This window comes from Thunnus thynnus, chromosome 12 (genome assembly GCF_963924715.1).
Source record: "Thunnus thynnus chromosome 12, fThuThy2.1, whole genome shotgun sequence".
NCBI classification, from domain to species: Eukaryota; Metazoa; Chordata; class Actinopteri; order Scombriformes; family Scombridae; genus Thunnus; species Thunnus thynnus.
Genome location: NC_089528.1, coordinates 13,936,021 through 13,963,998, shown reverse-complemented (window position 1 = coordinate 13,963,998; position 27,978 = coordinate 13,936,021). Strand labels below are relative to the sequence as shown.

Below are 27,978 nucleotides of genomic sequence, written 5' to 3'. Positions count from 1 at the left end.
TGTATGTTTTGTTGAAATGAACAGTTTACTTCAAACACTTAAAAAATCAAAACAAAATGCGTACATGAGAGAGGTTTTACTCCTCTGACCGCACTCAAAACATTTAGTACAAAAGAGTATAAGGGCTGTACACGGGTTAAATTCATCTTTTTATCAAACAGTTTGCTTAAAATAGCTTTTGTAAATTTAATTAGTCTGACTTCTGTAACTCTTAATCAAACATAAACCTTACATATATACAAAATACAGAGAGTGCTGTACCTGTCTGCACTGACGCAGACAACACTGTGAGTTAAACCACATTACTTGATGGTTGAAGGTTCGGACGGCAGTTAACAGAATCCTAACAATAATAAAAAAGTACAATAAATATAAACAACTGCAGTTGTGTATTGAAAAATACACAGTGTGAAATGAAATCATGAAAAACAAGGTTAAAAAAACAACACTTTTGTCCCTGACACCACTCAGAGTTTGTGGATGTTGTGCAAGTTGTGCGAAGAAAATTAGAAATTAGAGATTTTTCCATTCTGTTAACCACACACAATGCTGACAGTGCTTTGTTTTGTCCAGAAGAACAAATGTAGTGAGACACAGGTCTTTCTTCTGAGTAACCATCTTGATGGTTTATCACAACGCTGTCCAAACCTTCAAAATAAAACACCTGTATGTCCCTTTAGTGCTTAGTTCATTTGGAGCTGGTGCTGGTCCGGGCTGTAGCGTTCGCTGCAGACGGCAAGGTGACGCGTTGCTCGTCCATTCGTTTGGCCTGAGAGCGCATTATGAGGCTGAAGAAGTCCTCATCTGGTACAGTGGGCCCTCGGACTGGAGGAGGGGGAGGTGCACAGCGCTGGTCATCCAAACGGGACCCCTGGTGGAGCAAGGAAGGAGGACATAAGAGTGAGTTTGAGATGTGGTTCAAGTTTTTTTATTTGTCTTCTGAAAGCACATTACAGTGACTGAGTACCAAATAGCCTTTTTGTTTAGGCTCTGAATATTTGGTAAAAACACAGGCATGACCCACCTGGCACTTGACAAGCATATCGAAGAAGTCGTCATCAGGCTCTGCGTTGTCAGCGTTGGCCATCAGGTGGCTGAGCATGGCCTGGTTGCCGTTTTGATTGAGTCTGAGGCCGGGCAGGCTTCCCCCTGCTCCTGACGACTCACCCAACTGGCGGCCCTGGGCGCCTGATACGTTGGCAGACTCTGACACAGCTACAGAGTTAGAGATGATCGATGAAGGGGCAGAAGAGAAAGAAAATCAGTTTCAATGTTAAGTTTTAACGTGGTGATTGGTTGAATTTTGTGTGTGTGAATGAATAGACTCACATTTCCTAATGGCTCTGGGAGGCGACTCTGGGCCACTGTTTAATGAAAACCTGCTGCCCTTATCCTTTATTGAACAGCGCTGGTCATCCATACGGTTGCTCTGGAAACGGCTGAGCAGATCAAAGAAGCCCTCGTCTCCGAGCATGTCAGGACTGAGTCGCTAAAAAAAGGAAAATATATTGTTTGATAATAGCTGTAGGAGAGTGAAAGAGACGTGTGTGTTTGTGTGTGGGGTTATCAGCATGTACCTTCTGTGGTCCCTGTGCAGCGGTCTGGCTGGTGTCCAGGGTGTTGCTGGTGTCCTGGAGGACCTTACTGGAGCCACCAAACTTGTACTTCTTCCCACGCAGACGGCTGACAAAGAATAACTTTGAGGAGCTCTTGGCCAGGGAAGGTTTGGACTGTTTGGTCAGAATATCACTGTTCCACTTCTGACCCTTCAGTACACAGGAAAAGATTAGTTATCACAGTGCAGAAAGAAGCAAAGTGGGAATACAATAGAAAGCAAAACAGTTCTTACATTAATTTTGTCTGGTGTGAGTTTCATCAGCTCCAGGTTCTCCATGCTGTGTCTTCTGCTCATCCTGGGCCTTGCTCCTAAAACATAAACAGTATTACCAACTTTTACACATACTGCACTGTTAAAAACATCTTAAATAACTTATATCTTGAGAATTCAGGGTTTGTGATTTTTTTTTACCATGCAAGTTGTAGTCTATATCTTTATTCTCTGAAAAAGTGGAGTTATTTGTGCTATAGCTCAGACCCAGCACCGTCTGGAGATCAGACACGTTCATACGAGCCGTCAGCTCCCCACTCCTGTCTCCAGTCTGGAGGAAGAAAAAAAAAAAACAGACACACACAGGAAGGTTAATTTTACAACTAAATGATTTCTTTACCTGTTTTTGTTAAGTTTTCAAAGTGAGACTACATAGAATATTCAAGTGAAAGGAAATTTATGTTGCTTTCATTCATTTTGTGTACCTCTTTGCAGATTTCCAGGTGTTTCTCAGCAAAGTGCATGGCCTGGTCATGGTTCCCCAGCGCTGTGTGAGCGTTTCCCAGACTCCAGCATGCACGACCCTCCCCGATCCTGCAGAAACAATAGAACATTTAACTGTTGTATATAATTGTATAAGGCATAGTCAAAATGTAGGAAACAATTGCATAAATTCTTCCTATAGTGAGTGTGTGCTGTGTGTGTGTGTTGGTACCGGTCATTGAAGTCCTGGGCTATGATCAGGTGTTTGAGGTGGTAGTCTATGGCTCTCTCATAGTCTTGGAGCAGCGTGTAGGTGTTGCCCAGACTGTAGCAGGCCTGGGCCTCCACAGCTCGATCCTTCAACTGCCTCGCCAGCTGCAGCGTCCTCCTGACAAACATGCAGACAAGCTGGTTTAAAATACTGCGGTGAGACCTCAGAATTTGCCTGTGGCTCTCCATATCAAAGGCCGTCTTTCTCAGAAGTCCAGGAATATTTTATACACTGAAGCACATATCATATCACACACAAGGGAAGCTTAATATTTGGATGGTGGCGCAACAATTTGTCTTTCAACAAAGATGATTATGTAACACCACACCCAACATTTAAATCTTGGCAGCAGTAAGTAGAAAAAGAAATATGATAAAGTGGAATGCATAACTTCATGTCTTTTTAGATAAGTCATACCAGTAAGAGTATTTTCTTACTTATTCTGCACACTACTTGCTAAATAAGATTCTACATGTACAGATTTTTTTTTTTTTTTTAATGTGTTGCGAGAGTTGTCAAGCATGCAGAGTGGCCCGCACATTCGTGCTGGAAATTAGTGTGATGGTAGTGATGAAGCCTGATGAGGCCGGCTTACTTGTAATGTTCAGCTGCCACTTCAAATTCCCCCAAAAAGATATAGGCATTTCCTAGGTTGCAGTAAGCCCGTCTCTCCGCCGAACGGTCGCCAAACTCCTTTGCTATTTGCAGGCGCTGAACAAAGATAGAAACAGAATTGAGTTTTTATCATTTCTTTACAATCACTGTAATTACAGAAGTAGTTTGTCATGCTTATTCAGCTTGTCTATTGTGTTGTAAATGAAGAAAGGATTTTCAGGGTTTCCTCTCACCTGTTCATGAGAGGCCACAGCTTTGCGAAAGTTTCCCAGTAAGTAGTGGGTATTGCCTAAGTTGCCATAGGTTCGGCCCTGCGCAGCCCGATCTCCAAGCTCCTTCACTATCGCCAAGTTCGCCCTAAAACATACACGTACAATCCAATGGTCAGACAGCAACCAGCTCAGTGATATAGATATCTAATAACAGTTGGCTGGTTAGCTGCAAGGTATTGTATCATTAATAAATAGAGCTGCAACAATTAGTCAATTAATTGATTAGTTGGTAATCAAGTAATCGTTTAAGTCATATTTAGGCAAAAATGCCAAATATTTGACGGTTCCAGGTTCTCAAATGTGCTCAAATTTAATGTTCCATTACAGTAAATTGAAATATTTTGGAAGTTTGGACTGTTGGTCGGTCAAAACAAGATATTCCAAGATGTTACATTGGGCTAAAGGAAATTGTGATGGGCATTTTTCACTGTTTTCTGATGTTTTATGGGACCAAATGATTAATAGAGAAAGTAATGAGCACATTAAGCGACAAGGAAAATAATCATTAGTTGCAGCCCTATTAATAAGTATCGTATAATGTGAGACTTATATGGTTAAAACACCCACACACACACTGACTTACTCATAATACTCAGCTGCCTGTCTCAGTGCCATCATGACCTCTTCTGGGAAATCTCCAGGCTCAGCTCCGCTCCAACAAATACTTTTGCCTTTAGCATGGTACACGTTCCCAAAGTTATACAGAGCTCTTGCCTGACCCACCTGACACAAACCCAGGAAAAAAAAACATACCTTACAATCAGCTTATTTATTTAACCAAGAAATCTCCTGAGATACATTATGTCTTTTACAAGAGGTTAATAATGCTACTACTGCAGCTGCCTCACCTTGTCATTAATGTCCCTCGCTATGTCCAAGTGCCTCTGACAGCAAACCACAGCCTCGTCAAACCGCCCCAGCACCTTCAACGTGTTGCCAAGGTTCCCACTGGCTTTGGCTTCTCCAAGCAGGTCTCCAATGGTCCTACGTAACACATATCACCTTAGTAAAATAAAAATCTGTATGTGTGATGACCTGTTAACAGAGTTGTGCAGGTTCTTGTGTAAGTCCAACCTGGTCAAGGTGAGGTCATGCCGGTGAAACTCCAGGGCCTTAGCGTACTCATGCAGGTGGAAGTAGGCATTGCCAAGCTGGCTGTAGATGGCACTGAGCACCTGCAGGTCCTCTGTACCCACCTGGATGGCAGTTTCAAAGAAGGAGACGCCAGCTCTGTAGTCCCCCACCTTACAGAGACGCTCACCTTCCAATGCCAGCTCCAAGCAGGACACCTCCATCCTACAGCAGACAGGAGAACATTCAGTCGCTCAAGGGTTAAACACGAGTCTGGTCTGCTGTTTGAACTGGCTAAACCTCAAGAAAACATGTACTGAGCACCATGACTGGCTCCAATGTGCTGTATTTAGAACCAAAACTAAGGACCAAAGTTAAAGAAGTTGTAGAAAACTAAATCGTCTTTGGCTGTAACCTAAAGACAACTGAACGGACTTCACTCCCGACTGGTGAACAGCCTTTTTCGAAGCAAAAGCTTTAAACAGGGAATGTTGTTTAGTTACTTCCTTCCACCTACAGAGAACAATGGCTCCAACTGGGGTTTGTTTGTTATGGTAGCTCTCACATCCTTTTGACATGCGTCAGAAAGTAAAGAGGGTGCTTTTCCAGTCAGATGAAGTTAAAACTGGGCAGAAATGTTCATTACTCCCCAGTTTATTAGGCTGCAGGGTAAAACCATACCATTGGGTTTTAGATGAATTTCCTTCTTTTCATGCAAGCATTAGTTTCCATTCATGACCACAGAATAAAAATGGACTTGCAGAATTTTTCATTTCATTTGTCAGTTCAGTTTGTTAGACAATCCCTGCTTTGAAACACTTCCTTGTTGGGTGTGTTCACAGATGCTCCAACAACTGAAATTTGTGACTTGGTTCTTAAAAATCAATCTTTTTAAGAGACAAAAAAATTCACATTATCTCGAATTTCTGACAATATGGTGTGTGAAAGCAAGGTTTTCCTTCCTAACATTAAAGTAACTGTTCAGATTGTTGGTTATGTTTCAACACATTCTGAAATCAAAATGATGCAGTAAATGGCTTCCTATAGCGTAAGAAATCAATATAGAAAAACTTAGGATGTGATTTTTTTTATTCGCAATTTGAAGTGTGTCCTCTAAGACAACTCAATAACCAAGCCTTGTGGAGTTACAAATGAGATAGGCTCAGGCATTTCGAGGCCAGATGAAAAGACTGTCAGACAATGGCTGGCGACTTATCTGCAGATGGATTAACTTTAGATTAAGCAGCATATCATGCAGAGCAAAAGCCGTTAGCCTGCCAACTTTTGTTTTTCAGGAAATCAGCACAAAGTCACACAAAGTCTTTTCAGTTTGTTTATCTCAAGCTTTCCTCCTGTACCCACCCAAAGTTTTGTTAGAAGCTGACCCAAATACATAAACTCTTCACATGAAGTAATAGCTTACATAGTCTATGATGTGCTACTAAAATTACACAAAAACACCAAACAATGCAGCTTGTTTCTTTCCTCAGCGAGGCTATAATTAACAAAGGCAAACATGGTGCCCTGAATGGTCCATAAAGTTTATGTAATCATTAGTCTTAGGCCTTAAATGAGAAGAACCTACTTTTTGTTTTCTACTTAGTTAACAACATACCATTCAACACTATAGCTATGGTAAATACTAGCCTACCTGCCGGCCTTTCTTGTCTTACAACAACAACAAAAGCACATGGAACATCTGAGAGGCATCTAATGAGGTTTCCACTGCTGCGGCTCCTTCTCTTTCCCCGAAGCATGGAGAGATAATCTCAGACCAACTCAGTAGCCTATACTAAAATAAGATGAATCTTATTTGTTGTTCATTTAAGTCTAAAAAACAAGCTAAAAAAAAATAGCGTTCATCTCCTGTGACATAAAAGCCACTGGTCCTCTGACGTCACATTTAACACTACACGTTGGAAAACCTTCAAGGAGACGCGTGTGATGTTGTCACAGTATTAACCCCAAATGCAAGGCAGCAGGGAAACCGCTGAATCAGTATTTTCTGAGCTAATCTGCTTGTCTCTCTGTCAAACTGTCCTCTAACCTGGTCACCTGAGATTACTGCTGTAGAGTATGTGCACCCAACAGATTACAGAGCTAAGTAGCTTTATTAGACATGCCAGACTCAAGCAGAGTCTGTAGTGAAGTCTAATGGAATCAGTTCATTGAGAATTACCATCCTGACAGTAGCATTCATAGGACCACAGAAAAAAACAGATCCTCCCACCGAGCATACGTCTACTCTATCCAATTAAGTTGCACACACATGTAGCAATAAACAAAGCCGGCAGTGATGAATTTTTCAGGGCTTGTTAAATATTGAAGGTAGCTGGAGCAGTTCTTTCTCTGTTTGGCAAGTCACACCTGCTTCCAGAGCTCTTTACCTGGTTATGTAGGGACAGCTGGCTGATACCTTTTTGGGAAACTCACCTGCCTTTAGTCAACAAACTCACAGGAAGCACTGTGAAAAAAAAAGACTCCTCCTCTATAATTTAACTCAGGCCTCTATTTTCAAGCCCATATTACACTCAATACCATCACTTCCTCAACAAGTCAACACCAAATAAATCAATACCTCATCTGTTACCTGGCACTGACACATCTTACGTAACAAGCATTAAATAATCAAAAATATAAAGACCTTCTTCTTCTCTTCACCAACATTTAATGCCTTCATTTAAAGTCCCTTCTGAAATGAATCGAGTCAAAACAAAGAGATAAAGATATAAAAGATAAATACAGAGCTCTACAACTATATTTTAGTTGAGAGAGGAGAGATTCCTACCTGTAGCGAACATTGAAGGACTGGTCCTCAGCCCGCATGCTAACCAGTGAGCCGCTGGTATCCATTGAAGTGCATAATATGAGGGACAATCCCAATTTAGTTCCCGAAAAAATGGTTGCGTTTAAAAACAAGAGCCAACAAGAAAGAAAAAAAAATCTTTGGTCAAAGAGAATCGGGCAACAGGAGGCGAACCGTACAAAAAAAATCACCCAATTTGGTCAAGACTGCGATTGTCCCTCTGCTGAATGTGGACAGGGGAAGGTTACCCCATGCATGTTAGACAGAGCTGCAGAGTCCTGAGCGCCAGTCCACAGGGCTGCTTTCGTATACTGTGTGTTTTGCGTCACTGCCCTTCAATCTCTCATCAGCGGCCCTCTGTGAAGAGAACACAAGATGCTGCGTGTGAAGCCTCTTTCTGGGCCACGCGGTGCCATGGCAACACCAACCAAACAGCAGCGTGCACAAGCGGGGCAGGCAGGAAGTGAGAGAGCAGGGCAGGAACGAAAGGGATGGGAGGGGGGGTCATCACAGGCGAGCTGTCAATCTTAAGACTGTGACTCAATTCGTCCAAGCTTGGAGATGGAGTGTGAGCGCTCTAAAGGTGCTACAAGGTGCTACAAGGTGACCGAGCTATGAACACTTGATGATGTGACAGCTATGCAAGCAGAGATGAGAGGAAGAATATAATCGCCAGGGTGTGTAGATGCAAATCATAGGAAATCACCGAAAACTAACAGTACCCAACCAACAACTTATTGCATGATTTGCCAAGAAAAAAAAAATCACAAAATTTAGAAAAAGCAGCTCTGAAACAGTCCAGACACAACTGGAAAAATAAAAGAAGTAAAACATATGAACCTACTGTGTGGACGTGACTTCCACCAAAGGAAAGGACAGTGATAAGCAAGCTACATGGATAAGATGGATTGCATTAAGTAGAGACCGGAGCCAACCGTTACCTCATTTCTCCATGAGGTCATACTAGCCGCACCCACTTGTCCCCCAAGTTTAGCCTTTCAGCCCCTCCCCTCTGCATGGGAAATAGAGCAGGCAAGATATTTCCAAACTGGGTTCATTCTTTACATTGAATTAGAGCTAAAAGACAAAGTAGAGGTGATAAACAACAAGCAGCGTGTGCATCTAAAACCCTTTCAGAGACAGAGGGCATGGTGACAGTTGACAGTTACAACACATAGCATTACAATTGCATTACAGTTGATAGATTAGGCAATGTAAATAACCGTAACTGTGCTCTTTCTCCATCAAAATATCCACATCTACATACAGGCCTGGTATACTGAATTGCCTTCCTGTTATCTTAGCATATTCCTCTTATTAACAAAATGACTATGTGAAAAGATATAAGAAAAGTACCTGACTGTATCTGACTGTCTACATCAATAATAAGCGGAACATTCTTAAGTTAAAATGCAAAAATGAGGAACAAAAACGTGTGAATATCAATCTTGATGATTTGTGAAATCCCTCCTTACAACAACCATGATGATTATTACTTTATATTTAATTTGCTTACTTAAAATTCAAAATTTTGTCAACCTGCAGAATTTATTATTAAATAAGGCCCAGTTCTACCTAGAAGAGGGCCAGTATTCTGAAACCATATTGGATAAGGAACTTTAATCTACAATAGGTTTGCTGGGCAGGTCCTTGTTTGACAAGTATTAGATCAGCACTGAGCTCATAGTGCAAGAAGAGCACAAATCTTAAAAACACACACCACATCCAAAACAACTCATGCCTGTTTGAGCTCTTGTACAATACGCTACACTGTATGAGTGTCAGTCATCATTCAACACTAAATGTTTTAAATTTTAGAGCCCAATAAAAAATACAAAGACAGGGGCTTGTGTGTGCACATGCAAAAGTGTGTATATGAGGCACTTTGCTACTGATATAGCACATTTATAGAGGAGAGCTTGTATAATCCATGCTTTAACCAACAAAAACAGCCTTTGGCAAATTAAAGTCCACATATGTTGAGTACTTGTGTTTAAATCCAGCTGTCTGAAAAGAAAAAAATGGCACAAGATTGAAATAATCTTTTCGCCCAGCCTGTTATTCCTGCCGGTGCAGAAACATCAACAGCTTTAACACAGTCTGAAGCCCAGAGCTTTGGGACTCTGCACTGTTCATGTTCCTGCACATTTGTATAATTACCAATTGATGTGTGCCAGTGTTCGAGCAGCCTTTTCCACCATTGTATGCCAAATGGGTGTGTTTCCAAGAGACCTGACCAGCTCACAAAGCTACAGTGTTCGTGGACAAGCGCGAAACTGGGAGAAGTGATTCATGACTAGACGTACATCAAAGGAAACAAGAGCTTGATTTTAATTGACAGCTTCACAGGAGGTAATCACAGACTCCTTTTTGAGTCACAAACAGGACATGATTTCATCTTGAACACACAGCAGATCTATTTTCATTGTGCTTACAGCTCATTGATGCACTAAAATGAGTACTGCTTCTGACAGCAAAATCTAAATATGGAAACACCACTCAGCATTAGACCATGACCCAGCAAAAGCCTTCACCAAAACAAAAGAAAGCAAGAGATGAAACAACTAAATAAGTACTGACCGGTAACTCTTCCGCACAGGAACAGGAAATCGGGAAAGCCTGCAAGGAAAAGTGTGAATAACTTTACATCTAAATAAATTGGTGTTGTGGTTACTTAACTTTGTGTATGAATGTTTGTGTATTTTGCCTCCCATGGTTATGATACAGGTATGATATCAAATTAAATTCACACTATATGCTTTAGTACAAACGATGATTAACACACTTAGTTGCCAGTTTGTTAGGTACACCTACAAACAGTAAGACTTAGTGTACATAGCCTAACCTTACCTAAATATTGGTGATATATACCGGTATTACGCAATACATTTCAACATCAACTCAAACTACAGCCTCCAAAATCACCATAAATTTGAATTAGCACTTTTCCACAGTTTCGATACTGTTTTTTTTTTACTAAACTAGCATATTAATCACATGATGTGACAAGTTGAAAGTGAAATGAAATCTGTATGAAAGTGCCCATAACTGTGTAACTTAACACAAAAAAAACTTACCAATTATTGTAATTATTTATGTAATACTACAATATATATGATTCTGATAGACATGTCTACCGGCGTTGTAACAAGCAGTAACCATTGATTTTTCAAACTTTTTGAGACAAATCAGTAACTTTTTACGTTTTGATTAATCTCTACTGGACAAATAGCTTAATTCTGACAGATTTTACTCCACCTTGAGAACGATCGACTGGGAGCAGATAGCAAACACCAGACTGTTCTGGTCGGTACTATTGTCAGAGATTTTGTGTACCAAAGTAACATTACAGCCATTTCGAAGCAACAACCTCCGTTAGTGAATTCATCCCTCTCTGATTAATTACAGTAAATAACGTTATCACATCTAGCTAAAGATTAGCTAGTTAGCTTGTTAGCTGCTAAACTTACGTTAGACGATCCAGTTCGAACAATGATCAATTCTCCTCGTCTTTTCTTCACTGTGTCATGAGTATAAAAAACTAGCTTCCTTTTAAAAAAAGTGGACAGTTGTACGTTAAAGCAAGGCTATTTAATGTACAGCCCAAAACTACATTGTCCTTTTAACTTTTCTTAAACTTGGATTTAACTTCGATGAGTTGAGAAGCCCTGCTGCTGTACTACGCTATGTGTTTTTTTCCAACCAGCCAATCAGAGGACACCATTCAAAGGTAGCCACTCCCCCCGAATAACCGTCATCTGACCAATAGATTTGAATAGAATAAACGATGACGCATTGTCATGATTTAGCTACTATCTTGTTTGAAATTTTGACAGTATTTCACTATTGCCGCTGTGTATCGTTTAACGACGTGAGGGTGTAAAGACCGCAGAAGAATCAGCATTATTCCAATCAGTACGACATAAATAGAAAATGTATTGTTATGTACTGAAGTTGATTGTCCCAATGTGTTCATTCTTGCCAATAAACTTCCTCCAATAACGGTGGTGACTCCACCGCTGTTACCCAGCAACTAGACCTCGCCTGCACGCTGCCAGCCCGGGTCCAGACGTGCAGCGCTGCCTTGTACAATATTAATGATGCCACAGAAACTAAACCTGTCCGAGAAGCCATATGTCAAGACAGAAAGAAAGAGAAATACTGTCGCTAGTAGCAAGATTATATCAATAGTAAGAGCGTGGTTGTGGATGGGATCAACTTAAAACTACAGTCGCATTGCTGAAGGACCTGTTCATTACCAGAGTAAGTTACCAACACTACTACTAACTACTAACATCACAATATTAGACTGCAAAACGTAGGTCAGACTGACAGTACTGAAACTGAAAATGTATTGTCACATGTATGGTTAAAATCTGCTGTAAAGTTTATATCACTTTCTGTTAATGCCACAGAGCTTTCACACAATAACTCACACACATTGTCACACACATTGTCCTCTCTCACCAGGCAGAAAGTAACTAAGTACATTTACTCAAGTACCTTAAAATATTGAAATGCTTGTACTTTGAGTATTTCAATTTTCTACTTCTTTATACATCAACTCCACTACAATTCAGAAGGAAATATTGTACTTTTAACCCCACTACATTAATTTGCTATTCTGCTATAGTTACTAACTATTGTGCAGATTATAATGATATATACAAAATATATCACCTCATAAAATATAATGCATTGTTATACATTAAACTACCCAACAGTATATTAAATAGTTAGAAGTCTACCTACAACTCTGGCTCGACAATCTACAGAATTAAAATGCTGCTTACATGTAATTAATGCATAATAATAACCCTATGTTATATTTTCTTATAATACAGCACTGACAGGGGCCATTTGGCTGGCTAATAAGTACTTTTACTTTTGATATTTTGCTGACAACACTTCTGTACTTTTACTTGACTAAGATTTAAAATGCAAAATGTAATTGAATGTTTTTATATTGTGGTATTGCTACTAGAACAGCCACGATTAGTCGATTCACTGATTAGTTGCCAACTATTAGATTAATTGCCATCTTTTTAAGAAGAAAAATCCCCAAACACTCTGATTCCAACTTCTCAATATTTTCTGGTTTCTTTAGTCTTCTCTGACAGTTAACTAAATATCTTTGGGTTGTGGACTGTTAAAAACAAGACATTTGAGGACATTGAAACAGTGATCAACATTTTTCACTATTTTCTGACATTTTATGAACCAAACAATGAATCGAGTAATTGAGGAAATAATTGATCCTGATTTCTTTTTCTCCACTGTCTCTCTCACACACAAGTTCTTTCATCCACACAAATGATTGTTCACACCAACACCTTCCACACTCAGATCACGCAAAGCTCTGCCCACACAATATATAGATTGTTAAATAATTGACGGCTTAGCACATTTTGATCCAATGTTGTCAGTTCACAAGATGCGTTGCTAAGTGATGAACAGGTGCTCCATCCTCCTTTCTTACCCCCTTGTCTTACCACAGAGGTTGTATAGAGCTTCCACTTAACATTTTCTGTTAGTGAGAAAGTGTCCATGGAGGGAGAACCAGAGGAATCAGACGAGGATATTCAGGGAGAGGACAAGCCCACTGTGCTGTGGGAAAAGTGCATCCAGCAGAGCATCTTTGTTGACCTCAGTGAGGATGAAAGTCTCCACCTCAGTGATCTGGAGGGTTCTTTAGCTTTGCATCTCTCACAAGCAGAGTCTGCTGCGTCAGAGGCCAGTATCCATCTCAGCGGTAAGTCCTGGAGTCACCGCCTTTTGTATCTGTTTATTGAGTGTTTTTACTGGGTGAATAATTCTGTGTAGCGTCATAACACATATGTAGCCAAGTTTGTATTTAATAACAAGCTACACGTTTCTCACAGATTCACAGCAGTTCATCAATGGCGATTGTAGGCTTGGACATACATTTAAATTCAACCACTGAGGACTTTGTGGCACACTGTTAATATGATACAGCAGTAACGAGGGAAACCTTATGTATTTTTGTCTTGGAATTTTTCTTTTTTTTGATGTCATGTAATGTGAAAAAAACACATATGATACAAGAGTAACTTAAAAGGACAAACATGAATACAAAAGTTTAAATGATAGCCTACATGCAATAGCATATACTGGCAATGGGGCTGTCGTTGGTAATGATAAGCAGTCTTTAAAAGTTATGGCAAACACCGAGGCTTAAATGAGTATATGTGACCTTCTAATTAGGCTTTTATTTTGTACTGGTGTTCATTCATTTTCAGGGAGTGCAGAGCTGTCTGCTTTGGATGACACCTCCTCAGACTCCAGTATTGTCAGCAACCAGAGCGAGAGGGTGGTAGAGAGCAAGACCAAGAGCCGCATGTTGCATGTGTCTGCACAAAGACCCAACACCATGCAGGATGCGGCACTAAACCAAAGGTATGAAGACCCGGGGCAAAGTACCAGTGATGAGGATCAGGAGGATCTACCTTATGATGGTGACCTTGGAAGCCCCTACTTCAACCAGACAGGAAGCTCTCAGGGCAACATGAGCTCCGATGGAAGAGAAACTGTTCATGCAAGTCCTGATGTGCCTGATCTGCATGAATTTACTACAGGAGACATGAAACATTTGGTTTCTGTTGAGCCTCATGCTGAAAAACCAGCAACTTTATGGCAAGAGGATGCCAACACCAAACAGGACGATGTCTTTGATGGCTCCAAGCTAAGTGAGGAAGTCCCATCATGTACTAGTCCTGCTGATGGCAACCAGCAGCCAGACATTAACCAGTTGTTACTGCAACACTTCACCCAGGAGGAGTTGCTGCGGGCAGGTAGGCTGATCGAGGCAGAGACCCTGCCCGAGGTGTCCCTGTTGGAGAGCGTGGACGACACCCTTTTTAGCTGGGCTCCAACACACAGTGCACTAGTTACTAATAACCACAATGACAGCCGTGTGTGTAATTCTGAGATTAATCAGAGTTTCTACTGTGGCAGGACTGACGATAACAGCAATAATGCATCAAAAAATTCAAGTTTAGGGGAGGAAACAGAAATAGGAATTAATAGCGTCACCTCTGCTGCTACTGACAGCATTACGTTAAGCTCAAAACATGGCAGCAGTGATAACAGTGCTTTAGATGTAGCGAATGAAGAAAAGTCTGAAGAGGATGGTCCAGTTCAGAAAGTCCCACTTGTGCGCACCAGATCCTTCAGCGAGATGAAGTATGGCCAAGGCCAAGTCCATTACCCGCTCCCTGACTTCTCCAAGGTTGCCCCCAAGGTAAAAATCCCTAAAGCCCCTAGTGGTCCAGCCAGACCTGTTCCCCAGGTCCCCAGCACCATGCACAGAGCCCAGTCCTCTCCAGGGATGTTAGAGGTGATCAGCAAAGTCCTGGAGGATTCAATCCAGCCATCAGAGAAGCCCTATGTCTTCAAAGACCCGGAGAAACAGACTGCTCCAGCACTGGTGCATCACCTACAGGTGGGAAGATTCAAGATTTACTCCTCATAGTGCACCTGTACTCATTGTTTTGCTTGATTTGTTTTGTTCTTCTTCTCTTTAGGTTGAATATGATAAATTACTCACAAAATATGCAGAGGCAGAGAATCTTATAGATCAACTGAGGCTGGGAACCAACGTAAGTAAAATCTGTTTTGATTGATCTAAACCATCCAGGTGTAAAGAGAAATGAAAATGGGGTAAAAGTTAAAAATGTATGAATCTCTTTTTTGCAGACTCAGCCCTCCGCAGAACTGACTGAGCTTTTTTTAGAGCATGATGATGATGATGATCAGGGAAACTTAGGTGAGGGAAGGCATCTTGGCTCTTTGGCTCCTCACATTCCCCCATCAGGTACGTCTCTGTGTCTGACATCTGATATTATGAAAGGTCAACGCGTTGCTTCACTGCCACTGCAGATTATCCAGTGAAATGCTACTGGTTTCCATAGAGACAAATGGGGTCAGATGACACTATTCTAGTTACACAAACATCTTCATCTTCACTTTGGAGCACTTTAATTAAGAGAAAAACAATGACTGTAAACCAGACAACCCAACCATATCAAAATATCAGTTGCTGTACATGTTACTTTTGCACATTATAATGTAATCAGTTATGCGTCAAGTTTTTTTCTTCAAGAAGTACACCAATGAAGTGGATCAAGGTATCAGCTGACTGATCAGTTCCCCTTATCTGTTCTAATTTGAGAGTAGGAGATATTGTTATAGAAGTTTAGAATTAGACAGTTATTTTTAAATGTGAGAGCTTATAAGCTTACATTTGCTGTGTACCACTGCATTCTTGCTATATTTCAGAAATATGTGGTGAAAAAGTAGAAACAAACCACAAGAGCAACATTAAGGAGCTGAACACGGCTTCCTCCATCCAGCCTGATCCAGAGTGTCCCAGTGATGGCGAGCGAATGACTGCTGAGCTGAGAGACATCATCAGCCAGTTTATGCAGAAGGTTAGTTGTAAGATTTGCCAGATATTGCTTAACTACCGATAAAATAAAAATAAAAAACATGAAAATAGACATCTAAAATCATATACAAACGTTGTTCTATTCAGGTGGAAGAATTCAAACTGAGTGTAAGCAACATGTCAGTTAGCACAGCAGAACAGCAAATGGTAAGTATTTTTCACGTCTTATATGTAGTTCTTTATGTAATGCACAGAATATGGAAATATAGAAAATCTCAATTTTATATGTCTCTCACATGCATTATATAATATTTTGAGAGCAGTGAATGTGAATTTTGTCCTTTATCAGATGTTGAGGAGCATGATGGAGGCTCAGGACCAGTTGGAAAGAAAATACATCAGTAAGAAGGACGAGCACAGAGCTCTGGAGATGCAGAATTACATGGGCCTGTCCAGGAACACTGGTACCTTTGACCCAAACAGGTTAAAAAGACCCCACTATTGCACCCATGTGTCAGTCTTGTGTTCATGCATTCATTCATGTGTTCACCCATGTGTGTGCGTGCAGGCTGGTGGAGGGAGACATATTCAGGATAGGGATGCACCTTGAGGACATAAAGGAGATGATAGACAAACATATGTGCGAGCAGATCTCCCCACCCCACTCATCCTCCACTCCTACGCCCATGACAGAGTTGCTGTATGTGAAGCCCAGTCCTCTCTGCATGCACACAGTCTCACCGCCATTATCACTGCATGAGGTAACCGACTCACAAACACATCCATTAACTCACCAATGCTGACTCACTTTCATTTTCACTACAGATGGCTTGTCCACCACTTTGGTCCAGACTGAAATATCTCAGCAATTATTGCATGTATTGCAATTAAATTATGTTAAGACACTTAAATCAATCCCCTGACTTTTCCTCCAGTGCCAGTGTGAGAAATATCTGGACAAATATATGATGTGATAAATATATTATCCCCTGACTTTTCATCTAGTACGTCTGTATATATTGTAAAACCCTATAGGGCAAATTTGTGATTTGTGATTTTGGGCTGTATAAATAAAATTGACTTGACTTGACTAACCCTTTCTAAGTGTCAAGGTTCAAGGTTCATTTTAATTGTCATTATACAATGCAGGATTGTACTATGAAATTCAGTTGTAGTCCCATCTACACACATAGACAATGTATTTATGTATAAAAATATATATATTTTTAATTAAAATAGAATAAAACAATCAATATGGCAATAAAAGATTAAAGATATAGATTAAAGTATATAAAAGTAGAGCTATAGAAGAAATAAAAAAGGAAAAACTATATTATATGCAGTCACATATATACACACAAATAGTATATGATATATTGATACCCACATGTTTTTACAATATATGCAAAATTAATAATGATCAACTTAACCTTATGTACTTAACCTTATCATGGATGTTGTAAGTCACTGTACAGAGATGTTCAGTGAGATAGTACTCAAAATTATTTTTTTAAGTTAGCTTATAAAGTATAGCCCATCTCCTACTGCCTTCATTAAATATATTAGGCATACTTGATAACAAAATTTAAGTCCAGAATTGCTTTTTTAAGTACATGTAACAAGAATTGATTCAATAAACCACTTAATGAAATGAGATACTAATACAGCGTAGTGGACACATTTCCTTATTTTAAGATGGACCGAGTGTTTCTCATTAGGTTTCTGTTAGGCGACATAGGTAAATGCTTGTTCTTCTGGAGGCTGATGGATCACAGTGGTGAACTTAAATTTTATAGATAGCGAGCTGTTTAACTGCAATGACATTTGTGATATCAATAGCTGGCTGATACAGACACAAGACTAGCCATGATAGCTGCATAAGAATAAGAAATACTTTGTTAATCCCAAGGGACAACAGCACCATCCTACAAATCAGACACAACAATAGAATAAAATAAAATTAAATAGAAAAGGTTGTTATTATACATTGTGCAATGATTATAAACATAGTATATAATGAAATATGATAAAAAGATTAAAAAAAGAGTAGAATTATTATTACTATACAGTGTGCAATGTGAAATAGAAACATTGTCATTATTATACCTTGTGCAGAATGATAATAATTACATAGTGCAGTTCTTAACTAGCATATACCACCATGACACTAGAGGAGACCATAGTCTTGTTTTAATAAAAGCATCTAAAGTTTTAACTGTGTTGCCATTTATATTGTACCATACAACAAAAATCTAACTATACATGAACTACATTGTTTCAGAGATGTTATACATTTATTGAACAAAAACAAAGTCAAAAGTACATTTTAAATTTACAAAGACAGACAGAATAGAGGGGATCTCCTATCAGGGTTCATCGGTGCTCAGTTGCACTTCACATCCCTCGCTGTCGTGGCCGGGGACCTTTTTCACTTTCCTTGGACCATGAGCACACCTTGTATCTCTCTATTTTTTGGCAAAGTGCCTCCCCAATCTTGATGGCCTCCAGTTTGTCCGTTTCTGCCTGGGCCCTCAACTCCATCTCTTTTTCCAGCATTTGAACGAGCCACAGTATATCATGGCAGAGGCCTTTCTGCTTCTTTTCTTCCATGTTTAGCCTGGTGGAAAGAGTCTGCCTTTGAGTGAACTGGTCCTCTGAGACACTTTTAAGCTCTGTCAGTTCTTGGCAAAGAGCTTCCAGGGCCTCAAAATCCCTGAGGCTGTTGGTCTCAGTCTGGTCTCTCAAGTCCCTTTCTCTCTGCAGTCGCTCCTCCATTTCCTGTTGGAGACAATCTCTTTCTTTCCTCTCTGCCATGCACTGGTTGGCCATATTCTCAATTCTCTTTTCCAGTGTGTTGAGCTTCTGCAAGGCAATGTCAGAGAACTTCTTTGAGGATTTGACAACACTTTGCATATCCTCCATTTCTTTGCAAAGTGCCTCTGCGATCTTGACCGCCTCATGCTTGTCAGCCTCTGCCTGAGCCTTCAATTCTTTTTCCTTCTGAAGGAGTTGGTTCAGGTCTGTAATTTCTTGGTGGAGGCCTTCCACCTTTATTTTGAGCTCATTATGAAGTGCCTGGGTTGTAACTGAGGCCTCATTGGAGACATTTTGCAGCTCATCCAGTTTTTGGACAAGTTCATCTGCTATCTCAACAGTCTCACTTGCTTTGGCCTCTGCCTTGGCCCTCAAGTCCCTCTCCATCTGGAGCTGCTGGTTGAGCTCCAGGATTTGTTGAGAGAGAACCTCCCGATGCTTCTTCTCCATTTCAAGCTCAGTGGCAAGCTTAAGGCATTCAACTGAATGCTTGCCCTCCAGGTTTTGACCAGGTGCCTCCATTTTACAGGTGGAGACCTTCTTAACACTGGTCACATTGTCTGCATCCATAGAGTTCACTCTCAGAAGCTTTTTCTTCAGTTGGTCAAGTTCTTGACTCAGGGCTCTTTTCTCCTTCCTCTCGTCTCTCAGCTTGTTTGAGTAGTGCAGTCTTATCTCTGCATTCTTCAGCTGGAGGTTGTTGTGGTCTCTGGAAAGGACCTTCAGCTCATTCTCATACAATTCAAAGAGGGCCGTGGTGTGTTTGTGGCTCCTCAAGTTCTCCATCTTCTGATATCTTCAGTTCTGTCACTGAAACGGCTTGTCTCTACTAAAAGGCTAACAAGAGCTTTGTATTACACACTGTAATAAATGGTTGGCCTGTGGTTTCCCTTTGTTGAAGAGCTGATATGATGAATTCTAGAACATTACACAATGTTACACTATGAGGTAACGATGATATAAGAATTCTGTTATAGTAATGACTCAAGATGGCCATTTTATTTACACTTCATTACATTGCTTTTTTAATACTCTATGCTGATTGGTCAATTATGGCATTCTATGATCTGTTATTTCTGAATACCAGACTGCTGCTATGAATAACAGATCGTTGCTATGGATGCAATTCTGATCTGGTTAGTGCCTCACCTAGTTGCCTATCACTACATACTAAGAGATAGAGCTCAATGAGGATAGAAACATCAACAACAGTATTCCCAAAGAAGTCCCATTCACCTTGTCTCACTTCACCATCAATAGAAATGTTCAGTTTAAAGGTTCTATATGTAGAATTGTGAGCAATTAACATTTATGAATGTTTTTTTATTGCCAAAGAGTGAACAGGTAGTAATGTAATGTAAAAAATGAGACCTTCCCTGACTTTCTTGGTTGTCTGTAACAGCCTGTGGACTGGTTTCTATGTGAAGGACCCAGGCCGGATTTTCTGCGATTTTCCGCACTCCCAAGTGCCTTGTCTCTCTCCTGCTAACATCAACAAACGACCAGCATAACAACACGACGCAATAAAAACGGTGCTATCTGACTAGAAACACCCTGCAGATATTAGCTCTCCAGCTAACGAAACAGCTAGCTGCCTCCATGACACCCCTCAGTGACAAGTTGCCCACTCCCAAGCACACACAATTAAAACATGAAACATTATTTCATCAACAAAGGAGCTGAAAACAAGCTCCAGAGTGATAGCAGAACATAGCTTACTCTTTTGTTTTTTTCTGTTGATAGTCCAAAGCTTGTGATAAGCACACATTTCACAACAAAACCGCAGCACATTGCTCCCCAGCCACAGCACATTGCTTCCCAACCACAGCTCACTGAGCCTACCGGTGTTTTAATATGGTTGGTAAAAAATGTGGGTGGTTTACGGCTCGGGTCAGGTTCGGGTGGTTGATTAACACATATTTGTGCCAGCTGGGCGATGCAGATTGACTCTTACTGGCCAGCAGCAACAGCAGAACAGGAGCCTCTGTGTGTGAGTGTTTGTGTGTGAGCACACGTACATACAGCGGGGGTGGTGTCATGAGAAATCTTCAGATGGGCCAATAAATCTTCAGGTTATTCACAACTTGGCATTAAACTGAAAATTTATGAGAGAGAGATTCAAAAAAATACACTTGAAGCTGGTAAAGTTCATTGTGAATAGGTTTACTGTGCATGAAAAACAATACAAAGCAAACTGAGGCCTTGATCCTGGGACAAAAAAACCTCCTGCAAAAATATAAAACATGATATTATTTACTTTTCACAACTCCTTCTATTGTGGAACTTATTTTCTAGACTCCACCTCCTATTCAAAACTATTCTGTTATTATTGCTGAGTTCATTAGTGTCCTTGATGCTTTGGTAATAATCCAAGTATGATTTATCTTAGAAATAACACTGTCTCAGCATCTTCCACATTTCTCAAAATAAAAACGGGCCTAGCAGCCTTTCATCATCTTACACAGAGAACCAAAATGTTACACCACTGATTAGCCTTCTTTCTAACTTCCGTGGGAACTGTCTCCTATTGACATAAATGTTATCTTTGCACACTCACTATTCGTTTGATCATGGGAAGGCAGTTTCCACCACAGGGTTGAGAGATGCTTTGCTGAAACACGGTGCAAAACAAAACAAGAGAATGAGAGAACAAGAGATCTTTTATGTAACTATGAGAAGTGTAAGCAGGAAAAAGACATCACTTGAAATAGTCTCATGTCGCAAGCACATGCTGCGAGCATGCCAGCACGAGCACCAGAATGTTGACTGTAGCTCATTTAACAGCCACAGATGTAACTAATGAGAAGGAATTTCTGATTCCTACATAGAGAACCTTAAACATCAATTATAATGTTAAATAGGCTCATCTTAAGAAGGCTACAGAGTTTACGTTGCTATTGATGCAGTTCCAACAGTAGAATTTAATGGACTGTTTTTTTAGCTGAAGCAGTAAGAACATTTTTAAATCAATAAAATAATTTTTGAGTTAATATTTTGTGTTAAATGGCCAGTATGAACAGGAGGAATGATTACAGCAAGGAAAATCTATTTCAATGTTCATTTCGTTACCTGAATGTTGAAAAATTGTGAACCCGTCCTTTAATGTGGTGGTTAAAATATTAGGAACAATTTTCAATATAATGCACACCCACTATGACCTCAATAATAAACATAAAGTAGAATTATCACCTTAATGACAATGTCAGCAAAAACTGAAAATGTATAAGCTTTGTAAAAGTAGAATTTATGGCAGAGCTGTTGTACTGGATTGCATTAGATTCCACAGGTGTTCCTAATAAAGTGCTCTTTGAGTGTATCTTGACAACTATTAGATGGAATGCCATGACATTTTGTACAGATGTCCATGATCCCCAGCACATGAACCCTAATCACTTTGGTGATCCCCTGACTTTTCATCTAGTGCCACCAACAGATTGACATTTTCGTGGTATTCTCACCCTGCACCATCATTCAGTTTTTGTGAAACTGAGTGTGCAGGGTGTGAGAAGTTGTCTCCTGGAGATAATGCTATGTGTGTAAGATTACACTAACCACAAATTATCGGACTGGGTCTGTCTCATGTTTCAGGGGCCAAGTGCAGGTTTTTCCACTGTGAGTTATAAGATGGAAACACGGACTGAGGAAGAGAAAGACGAGGAAGTGGAGGAGGCCAGTGAGATCCATGGAGAGGGTAGATTAGAGCAAAGCAGTGAGCTCAAAACCACCGACTCTCTACTGAAAAATACGGGACATGACAGCTACTGTTCACGGTACTTATTAAACTCCAGAAAAAACTCCAATAATACTATAATAATAATACTCCAATAATATTTATTTTTTATTGTATGATGCAACATTTGGTGATAAATGCTCTGCTTTAATTATAATAATCTCTACTTTGTCCTTGAATAATAAATACAGCTTGTAAGTTTTGAATATACAAGCTGATCAGCTGTGTGAAACACTTATGTTCTTCCTGTGAATAATGTAGTAAATAGGTACCCGTGTTGATTCAATGCAGAAATTCAATGCAGGAGTTATGTTGGCTGTGATACATAAATAAAATACACCACTTTTGTACTGTCACTATTGTGTCTAGCTTTTGATGTTTTGAGTGGTGCTTTCATGTGTGTTTGTGCTCAACTAATAGGCACGTTCTCGGCCTTCCTGTGGGCAGATAGTGTTTCAGGTACAATGTTGGTGTTCGGTTCCACCATGCAGAGGGAACAGAGTGCTGGAGTCTGTATGTGCAGGATTTCATCTCTGTCTTTTTTCAGGAGTACACTGGGCTCATTTGAGGGACTGAACATCCCGACAGCTGATGATGAGGAGAACAACGAAGAAGAGAAGAGCTCTGTCTTGTCAGAGGGGATTGTTCATAGTAACATCTTAGCGTACCTGAGTGGAACCAGCTCATCCTCAAGACAGAGGCAGTGGACACCTGAAAGGTCTGTGTTGTTATATTGAAGTGTACATGAGAATATAACTAACTGTGGCTGCTCTATAACGGTTTGCTCTTAAATAATGTATGGTTCATACAACTAATCCATCTTGTAGTCCTATCGTGCTGTAAGTGAGCTACTTTTGAATATGTGTTGTCAATATAGTTAATAGGAAACGCCTGAAAAGCAGAGTGAGTGTCATCCCGCAGTGTTGTTCATGTCTGAAAGATGCCTCAGCTGTAACATTTGTCATTAACTAAATATCTTGATGGTTGTTGTTGCTGCAGCAGCACCCAGGATAGTGTCCTGAACCCAGAGGGTGAATGTGATCTGGTTGATTGTGTAAGTCTGGCTGTGGAGGTCTCCTCTTCCTCTGATGCACCCAGAGACCGAGACACCAACAGCCTCTCAGAGCCGCCTCTCAACACCTCATCTGTATCGCAGGTCAGTCGCAACTAAAAAGTCGTTTTGTTTGTTTGCATGTCATTGCAGGGTCTCCCCAAAAATTGTGAATATTGATTTTAGTTGTGTCAACTTCTTGTTTTGTTGAATCCTTAAGTTGTTTGCATCAATAAAGTGTGTTACAGTAGTGTTTAAGATGCCTGGGTTACTTCATTTTAACTGATTTGTTTTTTATCTTGGGTGCAGAGGATTGTGAGCCCAGAGACAGACAGTGGATTTGGGAGCTCTTACTTGAGTCAATCAGCCTCTGGTGCATTTCAGCCAAATCTGCTCACAGAAAGGTACAACACCGTATAAACAGCAACAATACATAGAATTATCAGTCTACACATACCAGTATTTTGGCAGATGAGTTTCATAGTAGCAGCACTGTCTGGATCCAGCTGATATTGTGCCATATTGGATCACATTACATGGATAATATATACAGTACTCTTCTCACTCTGGTTTCCCATCTACAGTGTGCAGTCCCAGCGTGACGGTTTAAGTAGCTCAGACAGTGAAGCCTCCTGCTCCAACCTGCAGACAGCCATCCATCCAGTCAGCCAGTGGTGGGCCGGAACTCGCCCGTCCGTCCAAACACAGTCCTGTGGTGCAGCAGCTGCAGTGGAGCTGTGGGTGGAGAGTACCACCAAGGAGCCTTCAGTCAGGCTGCAGGGTGAGTAAGCCCTTCTGCATAAAGTTTTCTTTTTTAGTTCGTCAATACTGAAATGATTAAAGTCATGTTTCTTCACTACCGATGGACCAGGATCTGAGCCCAGCCTGCCTGCCCAGCTCCATCACCACGTCTCTGAGCCCACACTCAGTACCACCATGGATACAGCACAGAGAGACAGCCATCTGTACTCCTGCTCTTGTAATAGGTCAGTAAATGTTATGTGACCACTGAGATGCTGAAAACTATCATTTCAAGAACTTGTTTTTTCAATGTAAAAATGTATTAAATCATCAGTAACACTTTATTTTACAAGTCCTTTAATTTTCTATTAATTTCATGGAAATTTTCTGAGTAATTTGCAGGTATATAACAGTTAAGTTTTAGGACATATTAGAAGAAGGTTATGCAATTTGGTGCAAATTTTAAGAAAAAGTGTTAAGTTGGTTTAGTTGGTCATTACATTTGGGTTCATACATAGTTGGTACTTTGTAAAAATTCTCAACTCTTTAAGTGACAGAAAATACTTAGTTTTCAGTGTGTGGTTTGGTGTGACAAACTGTATATTAGTATAGGTTGTTTCTCAAAAACTCTACAATGAGCACATTTCCTGTATACTACCAAATTACATAACCATTTCAAAGAAATGTCCTAAGAACAGTTACACAGCAACTACCTTAGGACATTCCTGAAAAAACCTAATATGCTAATATAGCATTTGACATGCAAAAGTACACAATGAAAACTAAGTATTTTCTGTCAGTTAATGAACTGTCAAGAGTCTAATTTATCAAGATTTTTTGCAAATTCACAACTATCTATGAACACAATATGATGAGTACAACAAAACCAACTTAACACTTTTTTCTGTTTTTTCTTATAATTTGTACCAAAATGCACCACCCTCTCTGTAAAATGTCCTAAAGAATAAACTGTTAAAATCCTGCAAATTAGTATAAAATTAAACTACCTGTAAAAAAAAAAAAGCATTACCAAATCATCTCCTTTTATTCCTGCCTGCCTGCTCACACAGTGAAGATCTCAATATCTGTGTGTGTGCTCATGTGTGTGTCTAGTGAGGCTATCCTGGCCTTGCAGTCAGAGGTATCCCAGCTGAAAAAGGACCTGGAGGAAGGCCTGGTCCAGCTGCCTCACTTAGCACAGAAGATGGACTACCTCACCTCCAAATGCAGACAGGATCGTCAGGAGCGCAGGTCCAAAACCAGACCCAGGATCCACCACAGACCAGCCTGTAACAGGTGGGGAGCTGATCCGGCTGGATGGCATCAGTGTAGGAATAAAAGGATAATGGACATTGTTGGGGGTGTATTTATTTAATTAATTTATTTATTATTGGATAGCAAGCAGACACACAGGTAGACCCTGCAACCAATAACATTTTAAAGGAAAGACTGCATGTTTGTAAGCTCATATGAGGAAAAGACAGCATATTAGATATGAGCACTTAAATCTAAAAATCCAGAATTCAAAGTCCTATTATATTTCTACCATTCAGTGATCATAATGACCATCTTTGTTATAACTTCTAGTGTGTGGAAAGCAACAAACAGCAGACAGAATGTGAGCAATCTCAGTTCCAGTCAGGTGAGGATAGAGGACTGGATTTCTTCAGATATGGACCCCAGCAAGAGCAAAGGTATTCCACCACCACCACAATACTTTAACAATATACGTGTGCAGATATTTCCCCTATCGTCTACAATGATTTTGATCGTTGCTCTCCAGGTACAGACAGTGATGACATGGCTGGCTCTGAGATCTCGCCACAATTCCACAATTCGCCTGTGGGGAGCCGGAGAGGCAGCAGCAGTGTTGTGCACTCTGGACCAGAGCTTCAATATAAACTTCAGGGGACACTGCAAGCCAGTAGAGGTCAGAGTCACAGCTATTTTTCACAGTACATTCTTCTTAATGGATATCATTTGCATTGGGTTAAGTGGGTCAAACAAGGCAACATGTGTGTTGTACTCCTTTAGGGTCCGAGGGAAACTGCTCAGTGAAGACCTCTGGTCTGATGAGCTCTAGTTTGAAGGGGGAGAGAGACAACAATGCCAAGCAGAGAGCACGGAGTAAGTGACTCATTTGATGTTAACAATGTTAACAGTTTGTTCAGAACTTTATTTATGTAAGTTGCTTTTACTCATATGCTGTCATAAGAGTAAGAGCAACAACACAAAAAGCAGGAAATCAGCCAGAAATATTAAGTGTCCAAGCAGGATTTTCAGCGTGCTGCATAACACAAACCATCATCATTGGTGTCACTATAACATTATGACAAATAATCACTCATAAAGGGGTCCTAATTATTTTTCTTTACAGTTTTGTAACTGAAAAACAAACCAGGGCTGTAAATATGTGCAGCATTGTGTATTATTCGTGTACATACTGTAGTGCTTATGTTTCCGTGGCCAGCAGTCGTCATGGAGAATTTTTACTCCAAGGGGAGATGGTCTCTTCTCTCATCTCCATCTCTTCAGAGGCCTCTCCTCCAGGTCGGCTACGGCTCCTCCAGCAGCCTGCCTGCCAGGTAAACATGTGTCTTACCTGTAACACAAGCAGTTTTCTTGATAAAGTTGTTTAATTGTGTGGTTCCATTCAAATTAAACCATTCTTCCTTGCCATCTGTCCTCAAATCCAGCTATAAAGTGAGGGAGCCACCGCTGCAGTCTGTGTCCCATCACCGGAAGCGTTCCACACAGTCGGACACAGCACTCCTGCCCAGCAACGTGTACTTCCAGCAGACACAGCCCCCAGTATCAGTGCTGTCAAAGACTGGCAGCAGGGCAGGCAGACGCAGAGGGAACAAGGTGAAATGAGTCCTCCTTTAATGTGCAGCACTGCTGGGTATTCTGACATGAGATTTTCCCTACAAGAACATCTGCTGTTCATTGCACCAAAGAGTTTATGTTTGCTACCGTTTTCTAGGAGGAAGAAATGAACAGGACTCTAGACAAGGCTATTGAGGTGGCCCGCAGCATGAAGAGGACCACTGACCGCATGGCCAAGAGCCTGTCAGCTGACCTGGCCAAACTGCACAACATTCAGCCACTAGGGGGCAGAAAACACCACATCTTATAATACCCAGACATCAGTCAACCCTGTAAACGACCTTCTAGTATCTGCAATACATGATGCAGAATATCTAAGTATTTGTTGGATGATGAGGGAATATTTTTTATTTATGATGTATTTGTTATTTAAGGACATCACTTTATAATAAGTTATTTCTCCTGTATATATGCACTGCTGTATATTTACAATAGATAGAAACAATAGATAGAAAAGCCTGAAATCACACTGTAAAAATAAAGTTTTGATATGTTTATTTATATTTATGTTGTTTATATTCAGTGTCATTTTTGTATTGAGTACATTTAATTTGATTTGTGTAGGCAACTTCCATCCAGCATATAAATCTTGTACTTTAAATCATAATCATCAAATCTGAGTTTAGACCATTGCAACACTTTCTGCTTTCTCTGCCTCTACTAATAAAATTACTGAAACATTAAATAATTGGAAGTGTGTTTAAAATTTCATCATAACAAATACTTTATATCCTCTATAGTGGGCAAACAGCTTTCTTCTGTGTGTATTACTGTAAATGGAAACTCAGATGGAGGCACAATTGGATCCAGTTATGACCTTTAGTTTGGGGTCTACTTCAGTCACACGGCTAAGTGTCACTCAGCAGATGAAGCAATAAACAAACCTTTTTGTTTTGTTTTATATTTTATCTGACCACACTGCTTCCTAGCTGCTTGCTAGCCGATATGTTCAAGTAGCCACAGGCCAAGGAGATAAAGTGAAATCAATTAAAAGTAGGTCAGA

At 40.3% G+C, this 27,978-nt stretch overlaps 3 protein-coding genes and 1 long non-coding RNA gene across 10 annotated transcripts; 1 reads left to right on the top strand and 3 right to left on the bottom strand.

The window, feature by feature from the left end:
- Positions 1 to 2: 2 nt before the first annotated feature.
- Positions 3 to 11,005, bottom strand: gpsm2 (G protein signaling modulator 2). 4 transcript variants are annotated; one of them, XM_067605661.1, is made up of 16 exons: positions 10,817 to 11,005; positions 9,927 to 9,965; positions 7,329 to 7,703; positions 4,544 to 4,765; positions 4,318 to 4,453; positions 4,053 to 4,192; positions 3,431 to 3,554; positions 3,178 to 3,293; positions 2,544 to 2,699; positions 2,314 to 2,422; positions 2,030 to 2,159; positions 1,850 to 1,926; positions 1,578 to 1,766; positions 1,330 to 1,489; positions 1,025 to 1,215; positions 3 to 871 (listed from the first exon to the last, which is right to left on the bottom strand). In XM_067605661.1, the coding sequence occupies exons 3-16, from the start codon at positions 7,391 to 7,393 to the stop codon at positions 689 to 691; spliced, it is 1,998 nt and encodes a 665-aa protein (XP_067461762.1). In that variant the 5' UTR covers positions 7,394 to 7,703; positions 9,927 to 9,965; positions 10,817 to 11,005; the 3' UTR covers positions 3 to 688. The 4 variants fall into 4 exon arrangements, with proteins under 4 accessions (XP_067461762.1, XP_067461764.1, XP_067461763.1 ...); XM_067605663.1 differs by lacking the exon at positions 7,329 to 7,703 and having other exon boundaries at positions 10,817 to 11,004; XM_067605662.1 differs by lacking the exons at positions 9,927 to 9,965; positions 10,817 to 11,005 and adding an exon at positions 8,288 to 8,304.
- A 100-nt stretch (positions 11,006 to 11,105) lies between these two features.
- LOC137194103 (protein AKNAD1-like) lies at positions 11,106 to 27,663 on the top strand. 4 transcript variants are annotated; one of them, XM_067605656.1, is made up of 22 exons: positions 11,106 to 11,609; positions 12,881 to 13,098; positions 13,607 to 14,808; positions 14,891 to 14,965; positions 15,063 to 15,180; positions 15,645 to 15,796; positions 15,901 to 15,960; positions 16,103 to 16,236; positions 16,322 to 16,514; positions 22,156 to 22,337; positions 22,845 to 23,015; positions 23,297 to 23,453; positions 23,658 to 23,752; positions 23,933 to 24,129; positions 24,220 to 24,334; positions 25,203 to 25,385; positions 25,677 to 25,783; positions 25,873 to 26,019; positions 26,124 to 26,216; positions 26,560 to 26,674; positions 26,786 to 26,954; positions 27,073 to 27,663. In XM_067605656.1, exons 2-22 carry the CDS (start codon positions 12,894 to 12,896, stop codon positions 27,223 to 27,225), a joined length of 4,023 nt encoding a protein of 1,340 aa, XP_067461757.1. In that variant the 5' UTR covers positions 11,106 to 11,609; positions 12,881 to 12,893; the 3' UTR covers positions 27,226 to 27,663. The 4 variants fall into 4 exon arrangements, with proteins under 4 accessions (XP_067461757.1, XP_067461759.1, XP_067461758.1 ...); XM_067605658.1 differs by having other exon boundaries at positions 12,844 to 13,098; positions 23,300 to 23,453; XM_067605657.1 differs by having other exon boundaries at positions 12,844 to 13,098; positions 26,563 to 26,674.
- Positions 16,691 to 20,784, bottom strand: LOC137194107 (protein hook homolog). The gene has a single exon (XM_067605665.1). The coding sequence runs from the start codon at positions 19,351 to 19,353 to the stop codon at positions 18,148 to 18,150; it is 1,206 nt and encodes a 401-aa protein (XP_067461766.1). The 5' UTR covers positions 19,354 to 20,784; the 3' UTR covers positions 16,691 to 18,147.
- LOC137194108 (uncharacterized) lies at positions 26,007 to 26,912 on the bottom strand. The gene is made up of 3 exons (XR_010930926.1): positions 26,829 to 26,912; positions 26,534 to 26,691; positions 26,007 to 26,168 (listed from the first exon to the last, which is right to left on the bottom strand). It is a non-coding gene; the product is annotated as an uncharacterized lncRNA (long non-coding RNA).
- Positions 27,664 to 27,978: the final 315 nt, after the last annotated feature.

Coding starts and splice junctions, on each gene's coding strand:
- gpsm2 (XM_067605661.1), bottom strand. CDS start 7,393: ATGGATACCAGCGGCTCACTGGTTAGCATGCGGGCTGAGGACCAGTCC. Junction 2,700..3,177: donor GTGGCAGCTGAACATTACAA/GTAAGCCGGCCT, acceptor CATGTTTGTCAG/GAGGACGCTGCAGCTGGCGA. Junction 872..1,024: donor ATATGCTTGTCAAGTGCCAG/GTGGGTCATGCC, acceptor TTGCTCCACCAG/GGGTCCCGTTTGGATGACCA.
- LOC137194103 (XM_067605656.1), top strand. CDS start 12,894: ATGGAGGGAGAACCAGAGGAATCAGACGAGGATATTCAGGGAGAGGAC. Junction 14,809..14,890: donor CACTGGTGCATCACCTACAG/GTGGGAAGATTC, acceptor TCTTCTCTTTAG/GTTGAATATGATAAATTACT. Junction 26,675..26,785: donor TCCAGCAGCCTGCCTGCCAG/GTAAACATGTGT, acceptor CCTCAAATCCAG/CTATAAAGTGAGGGAGCCAC.
- LOC137194107 (XM_067605665.1), bottom strand. CDS start 19,353: ATGGAGAACTTGAGGAGCCACAAACACACCACGGCCCTCTTTGAATTG.